Source organism: Phytophthora infestans, genomic scaffold (assembly GCF_000142945.1).
Source record: "Phytophthora infestans T30-4 supercont1.18 genomic scaffold, whole genome shotgun sequence".
Classification (NCBI taxonomy): Eukaryota; Oomycota; class Peronosporomycetes; order Peronosporales; family Peronosporaceae; genus Phytophthora; species Phytophthora infestans.
This window is the reverse complement of record NW_003303741.1, coordinates 1,368,657-1,376,680: the sequence shown is the minus strand read 5'-3', so window position 1 is coordinate 1,376,680 and position 8,024 is coordinate 1,368,657. Positions and strand designations below refer to the sequence as shown.

The following is an 8,024-nucleotide window of genomic DNA, read 5'->3' as shown; positions in this document are numbered from 1 at the left end:
ATCCATTCTGCTGGTCGTCGCACGCTAGAGCCTATCCATTTGTGAGTCGTGGCTAGATCCTTGAACCAACCTGTGATCTTGTCCGCCCACACGAGCTCCACATTCCGGGCAGTGGGTTTCTTCCATTGCCATTCCACACTCTCCAATTGAGTACGAGTGTCCATTCTCACAACGGTACCAGTGACCCGAGCCTCGAAATTCCGCTTGCATTGCTGTCTTGATTGCTCGCATCTCGTCCACCGACACCTCTTGATAAAATGTACTACTCCTCGCGCGCTGGACAACGCTAGCCAATTTTTGGCGAAGATGGCGCACGTCTTCTCCATACTTGGTCAAAAAGGATGCAGCACTCGCCTCCAGGTTAATAAGCACATCATGCACCTCACGTGCGACCCGCGTCACTACTTCCTCGCGTGCTTTACGCTCCTTCTCCGTTCTCACTGACGTGCTTAGTTCTTCTTGTGCATTCGCGAGTAGAGTCTGCACCAGCACGAGTCGCGCTTCTCCTGCTTGCATTGAAAAAGACCCTTTCTCAAACTCGTCAACCGCCTGTCGTGCATATCGCGATGATTCCTTTTTGCCTACACCAGTAGATAACTGTGAGAGCTGCGCAGAGAGATGGAAGAAGAATCCACGATACGGAAACTTTGAGTTGGGTACGGGAAGCATACTCAGATCAATGGTCACATCTCCACCACCTTGGCCTCCTCTGGCCTTCGTCAGCAGAGCCACACACGCCTCAAATGCTTTCTGACAGGGTGGTCTTGCCACGGCTGCGCCAAACATACGAAGGTCGTGCCGCAACGTTTTATCGCGAGTCAGATCTCCAGTCTCAATCACTGCGTTTGCACGCTCTTGAAGTGACTTAATCTGACGCAGAGAGTGAGTAATAAAATTCTTTTCAGCGGCATCGATCGCGGCTCTTTTGGTTACGCGACCATAGCGACGGAGTCCACGGATCGGCTTCTTACAGTTCGGACACTGAGGTGTATCGATATACCCCCTAGGAAGCGGACCAACAGGTTTCCCATTGCTGTCGTAGTACGTGCTCATTTCAAGTGTGCCATCAAGTGTAGCCATCGTGTAGACCATTGAACAGCACGGAAGGACCAGAACAGGGTCTTCTGACGGATCAATTTCTCCATATGTCTGGAAGAGAATCACGTCAGCCACACGTTGTTTCACGTCGTCATCCCCACAGATATGACAAAACTCGCGTGAAGGGCAGTCTTCTCCGCAGACACTTGGACACTGGTGACCACATGTGAGCGCCTTCGTGCATCGAAGATCGCATAGACGCCGGTTGCATGGAGCGCCACAGGGTAGAGAGCATTCACCACTGTGCTTGCAGCTCCAACTGCACCGTTCAGTACATGCAGCACACGGATCACTGCACGGATGATTGCAAGACCCATGTTCGCAGCTGAACACGTCACATATACCTTGACATGGTGGGCAGAGCGCTGCTCCATGGCAAATTCCTCGACATCTGTGGCAGCACGGCAGCAATCGCTCACACACTTTTTGGCACGCGCCGTGTTCAGTGGGTTTGATCGGGTAGTCCGGCTCAGGCTCTCCCTCACGAGCCTTTAACGTGTCTGCAACACAGTCACTACATTTACGAGAGCAAGGGTGGCCACAGGGAAGTACCGCGCCGCATTTATGCGTGCACTTGACCTTGGTAGTGCTACAGGTAACACGCTGCAGGTGTCCACATTCAGGAACGAGCTTGTCCACTGGAGCTTTGCACTTCAGCTTTGAGGGCATCTTGGCCTCAAAGCACCGCGCGTTCCTGTAAGTGTGGCCACAAGGAAGAGCAATCGAGCCCACCAGCACTTCGCATCGTCCACATGCGTCACCGCAGACGCCAGGACACACGTGTCCGCAACCTTCTTGGAGTCGTGGACATGGCTGTGTGCAGTAGACAGCTCTGTGAGACGGTTGATCCACGTGACATAACTTCGGACACGCGTGTCCACAACGTGGTAATCTTCTTCCACAAGGACGTAAACAGCCTCCATCGGGGGCTAGCAAAGCAAATGAGGACGGGTTCGCCGCGATACGTTGGTAGTCTGGGTGTTGTTGGCAGTGTAAGGGCAGCCCTTTGCCATAGCAGCCATCGCTTTGCAGTTGGTCGAGCACTTTTTGCCACAGTGGAGACTTTGCACGTAGCAACTCGCCATGACCCACAAGGATCAATCCATGCTTCGCTCTGGAGAGAAGGACGTTAATTCGATTCGGAGTTTTCAGAAATCCAATCGTTCCTCGGCCGTGAACGTTCGTGCTGCTACGCACCAGACTCGCCAATATAACAGTGGCTTCTTCCCCTTGAAAATTGTCGATAGTAGCGGCACGAATAGCACCGGATAGCTCCTTCTTAGTCGCTCCTAAGGCAGCAGAGCTATCGTGTCCAGTCTCCTCCGTGTCGTCGTCTTCGTCATCGTCAAAAGTGCGTTGAATTTCCTCCAAATCGAGTTCGTTCAGCTCTAATATAAACTGCCCTCGCAAAGCAGATCGAAGCTTCATGAGCTGACCGACATAAGGCGTGAGGATCGCAATATCACTGGTATGGTAGCCTTGTTGCAGTAGATATCTCAGAGCTGCAACGAGGTATGCAACTTCATATTCATTGGAATGAGAGCGAGCGGATGCCCCCAAGACTGCAGACGCGCCGTCTTCAGGGTGACTGTGGCTCACAAAGAACACGTTCTTGTCCACACCTAAGAGAGGAGGGTATTCCAACGTCTCACGAGCATCTCGAACTTCAGGATAGAACAGCATTCGTATCAACTGAGAGATCTGCGGACGCATACGGTGTTGCTCCGTCAACATCCAGAAAGGTAAGCCAGACGTCGGCCCAACTAGGCGCTCAAACAGAGACACGTCGAGAGCAAACCGCTTGCCAGCAGCACTCTCCACACTGAGATTATAGTCGGCAATGTGAGGTCGTAGTTGCTTGTGGTCGCCAATAAGCACAAGCTGCTGACAGGACGGAGACAGACACGCCATAAGCTGCGCCTCAAGTACTTCTCCCGCTTCTTCGCAGATCACCACGGGAGATGCCACAGCCGCGATCTTCTTCTGGTTTTTCGCGACTCCGGTCGTGGTCATACCGATGATCTGCACTCGCTTAAGTACTTCTACATCTGCTTGCTGTCTTAGTGTCTCAATCTTCTTCATCGTTGCCCAGTAAGCCTTCTGAGCTGCGATCAGCTCTTCCACGCGTCCAGTTCGCAAGACCCCAACCCATTGTGCTAATGCCCCACGACGCTTTGCAAGACTCCACATCCACACATTCGAATCTCTCGTCCATCCACCCTGACGAGGACCACGCTGAGAAATACCGAGATCCTCTCCCTGGATCCAATAGTCCAAGATATCATCGTAGCCAGCAATCTCCCAGCCATCCTCGAACAGCTCAGCGTTGCGATCAGCGAAATGATCATATATGTCGGGGTAATTGGTCTCCAGGAACCATTTCAACGTCTTCCACGTTGGTCGACGTGTCTGCGAGTTCAGCTCTCGTAGCGCTAGCGCGATGGCGTCTGCGTTTTCGTCGAGTTTCCCGTACAGAAGCTTTAATTCGTAACGCTGATATGTCTTGAACAGGTTGTTGAGATTGTATTTCTCTAGTCGTGGTTCCTTGCATTGCCCTCCGATACGTACGAGACTCGTTATCCCGATATCCAGAAGATGGCACAAAAACTGGTCCAGTGCGTGGTTTGTGTAACAAACAACCAACACGGGCGAGACTTGAGCCTCCACTATAATCTGCGTGAGCATGGATCCGATGAGCGATTTGCCACTGCCAGGCAGACCTTGAATGCACGCAACACGACTGCTCAGCGCTTCCACCAACGCCTTGGCTTGGTCCCGCTCCAGAGTAGAGTACCGTACCAACGCAGCTTCACATAACTCGCGAGAGTTTTGATGAAGCGGATTCAAACGCAAAGACTGCGGCCGACCAATAGTTTGACCAGGATATCGGCGTACCACCGAGCTGAGATCAAAAGTGAAGCCATTGGTCAAGCAGTACATGGGAGACTCCATACGAGTGGCTCCGGGTACTGGTGCAGTCTCGGGAGCTAAATACTCCAGAAATGGCAAGGTAGCTGGCTCGAGTGTTTGCAGTGCACGAAGCACTGGCTCATAAGCGACGAGGAAAACCTTGTTGAACTCCAACAGCAATATACGCTGTTCATTTCCTCGTGCAGCTGTTGACTGTTGCCACTGCTCGACTGTTGCAAAGTCTTGGAGCTCAAATGGCTGCAGAGTCACCTCCACAACGTCCTTAACAAGTCGCTCCAGGTCACGCTCCACGATCTGACAAAACACCACTTGCAAGGTACTATCAACGTATGCGACGAGTGCTACCATGCCGTTAAAGGGCAGTCGGCCGGTCTTCTCCCACAGCTCCTTTCGGCTTCTAGTGTCAGTCTTTTTCTTCGTCTTCGTTCTCCCAGTCATCTCGCCTGCTGATGGTTGTGGGAATAGGACGTCGACGCAGAGGCCATGACGCTCGAATCGACGGCTTCGATCTCGCTCGCCTCGACTCTCCGTGTGTCTTAGCGGCATGGCAGTCTTAACGATCGGGTACACATTGTAGTCCACGTCGGCATCTCTCAGTCGACCGGCAGCAAGATTGCCTCCACTTTCGGACAGTCGGTATCCAAGGTCCTGCAGACAAGATCGAATAGTGCCACACAGATCTTCGCGGTACAGTCGGAAGTGCGTGTCCACCCATCGCTCGGGTCCTGGCGGTAACCAATGGGCATTTTCATGAAATGGATAGTTACCGGGCAGCAACGGCATCTCACATGACAAACATTCCGCGGTTGTTGGTAAAAGTTGAATATCACAAATGTCGCGATGGTCATTGTCGTGACGTGGACCAACCGTGCCGTCAGCTAGCTCTGCTTCGCCTGGAATGCCCACTTCGATAACGTCCCAAGGCTCCGGCTCCTCGTAGCCTCGAGTTAGTCTCCGTTCTGCTTCTCTTCTCATCGCTACACCAGCCTCAATACCACGCTCTCCACGTCGGATCATCTTGTGCAGCCTCTTGATCTCTTCTCTCATGACCTTAAAGCACAAGGCTGAGTCAAGGGAGGACTCATTCTCTTGACTAGCATCAATCCACTCGGTCGTCAATGCGTCGATATAGCTGACAGTCTCTCGAAAAGCGTCTTCGTAGATAAAATCCTTAAACTTGTTGCCCAACAAGTACAGTAGCCGGATTATCGGCAGACAGACCTGCGTGAAGCACAATGGAGCGTGTTTTCGACCTTCGGCTTCACGAAGGAAGCTCGTGTGTGTCACCACGCTGTCCTCAGTACTGTGGCGCTCTACAATCTGCTCCAAATGCTCCAAATACAGTCGAAATAGCTGCACGTGGGCTGTACGCAAGTACGCGTAGACGTAGTTCGCTTCATCCATGTGCTGACTCACCATCTCCATGCGTCGCATGGTCAACATGGTCACAAACGGCACGAGACCTCGTTGAAATGACACGACGTCACGGCGTCTGCCGGCGTCGTTTGAGTACGTGAGGTCCAGCAACTCCTGGATTATGAGCACTCCACGTCCCTCATTTTTACCCAGTTCTCTTACAAACTGAGGAGCCAGATTGTCCTTAGACAGAGCGTGAAGCCCAGAGTTAATAAAGTTTAGTGCTTGCGTCTGGCTGTTGACTCTCCAGACGCTGCCAGGGTCTTGAGGCATGAGAAAGCCCTTCCAAAGCACCTCCAAGCGGTCTCGACCGGGCCAAAACGCTACCAGAGCATCGGAATGACTCGAGTAGAGCGCACCCGACGCTAACTTGTCTGTTAACTGAGTGTGCAGAGTCTCCAGCGAGAACGGCGCAGAGTCGATGGAATTGATAACGTTAGCTCTTGAAGTGAAGATTTCTCTTGGGTTCGCAAGTTTTGGTGTTGAAGTTTGGCCATTAGAGTGGGCAAATTTGCACGAGTCTCCATAGCGACATTTGCCAGTGCTCTGGAACTTGAAACAGAGTTTAGGCGGCATTATCCGCCCCTCGTATCCACGTGGATACGCCTTAGTTCACTTGAGCAAGGGCTGGAAAATGCGGAATGAAGATTTTGTTCAACGCCAGATATCTGGGTAGAGAACAAATTATGATGCAATGAATTCGAGACGATTTAGTGCAACTTTAAAACGTGATGAAGTTCTGATCGAGATTTACAACATGCAAAACACAAGAAGATCGACGGTCGATCGCTTACTCCTTGTGCAACATTGCCTCCTCTTCGGCAGCAGAGAACTCTGGGAAGTCAGATGAGGCACAGAAGTGTTGCTGCATCTCTTCAGTGAGTTTCTCACGTGCGAGTGAGTGCGCGTCCATGACGAAGTCCCAGATTTGATTTCGCTGCAGGCTGGCCAAGGTAGACTGCCTGGCTTTAATGCGAGGCTCGATCTCCGATAGTAGCATGTCCTTTATGGGTGAGAGCTCCGGGAAAGCTGGGGATTCAGAGAAATAATTCGATGCAGCCTCCTCTGGAGTACCCTCAAAGTTGAATTGGGCTCTCTTTGCAGCACAATTGAGGCTGGTCAGCGTGCTTGGTTCTAGGCACCGTAGTGAACAGCAACGTGTCCACCATGGGCAAGAGCTACGGAAAAGCGGACGACTCTGAGAAACGCGTCGACGCAGCCTCTTTAAGCGAGCCCTCAATGTCTAGCTCGGCCGTCATGACAGCGCCGTTGAGGTGAAGGCTTGACCGTCAGGAGCCACATTTGAGCAATTGGGGGGGGGCGAAGAATGATCAGGAGATCGGAAGCAGAAATGGGCGACGCTGCTATTCCCTGGGACGGGGACACAAAGGTGATGATTTATGCAGCTTCAACCTGGAACCCAAAATCGAAGATACATCCACTTAGGTACGAAAAATACTGAAGTTTGAGGCCAGTACTTCCCATGGTACCTACTAGCCGTTTCTAGAGCGTAGCCGTTTGATTTTTTTCAAACTTTGACCACCAAACTACAGAATCAGCCAATAAGAGCGCGTATAATAAAAACAGCAACTTCAACGAGATCTCGTGTGTAGTGAAGCCTCAATGTCGATTCTTCCTTGAACCAGCCAAGCCAGAGCAATCCCAACCGAGCCCAAGCCTTTTTCCAGCAACAATGCTTCGCCTCATCCGCTCGCCGACCTTCCAGCGTCAACTAGCAGCTCGCGGCATCGCCTCCTCCCGCCCGCTGCTGATTGGCCTCCAGACAACCAGGCCACCGCTCACGAGCCTCAACAATGCCGCCGCCAGTGCGAATCTGGACCTAAATGGGACGCTGGAGGAAATGGCGGCTAGACACTTCTCCGAAGCCTCGGCTTTTCCCGAGCTCTCGCCCACGGAGGACACGCTGCTGGGTCAGGCAGTGCCTCTAATTCCGATGAAAATGCCTGTAGTGGATGCTCACGCTCTGGCTGAGGAGGAGCTCACGGCCGAGATCCAGCAGCACTTCTGCGAGTCCTCGGACTTCCCGGAATACACGCCCGCCGAGGAGGAGGCCATGTTGCACAAGGTGGTGGATATGTAAGTCGGCATGCGGCAGACGCCCAAGCCCAGCACTGCGTGTTTATCAATGTAAAGCTGGAAGTTGTAGAGTAGTCCCGCTGGTAGATTGGAACTAGTGAAGATAACTCGACTAACTCAAATACAAACGCATTATGTTGATTCCGGCGTTGCTGTTAAGGCAGTGGCGTCGCAATCTCTTTTCTCTGCATAAGTCTTTGGGAAGCTGTTCGATCTAACGGCGAAATAATGTACTCAATGGCAGGGCCCCCGATTAATCCATTAGAACATTATTATTGTACATTATTATAGTGCGGTTGAAAATGCATAATTTTTGGAAAAAAAACTTATGCCCTCACACTTTAATACTTTTTTTTTGTGGTTTTCATTAATGGCCATTATGTATTCAACACGATCTCATTTCCAGTTTCAACTGATGTGTATCCTCTGCGGAGTGAGCAATTGTTTTCGTACTTCCCATTGACAAACCGATCATTACTTGG

General features: G+C 51.6%; 2 protein-coding genes across 2 annotated transcripts; one reads left to right on the top strand and one right to left on the bottom strand.

Moving 5' to 3' along the window:
• Positions 1-24: 24 nt before the first annotated feature.
• PITG_10460 (uncharacterized protein) lies at positions 25-5,718 on the bottom strand (the record flags this gene model as incomplete). The annotated part of the gene is made up of 1 exon (XM_002902202.1): positions 25-5,718. The coding sequence occupies one exon, from the start codon at positions 5,716-5,718 to the stop codon at positions 25-27; it is 5,694 nt and encodes a 1,897-aa protein (XP_002902248.1).
• Positions 5,719-7,138: 1,420 nt separating this feature from the next.
• On the top strand, positions 7,139-7,799 carry PITG_10459 (uncharacterized protein; the record flags this gene model as incomplete). The annotated part of the gene is made up of 2 exons (XM_002902201.1): positions 7,139-7,542; positions 7,787-7,799. The coding sequence occupies 2 exons, from the start codon at positions 7,139-7,141 to the stop codon at positions 7,797-7,799; spliced, it is 417 nt and encodes a 138-aa protein (XP_002902247.1).
• Positions 7,800-8,024: the final 225 nt, after the last annotated feature.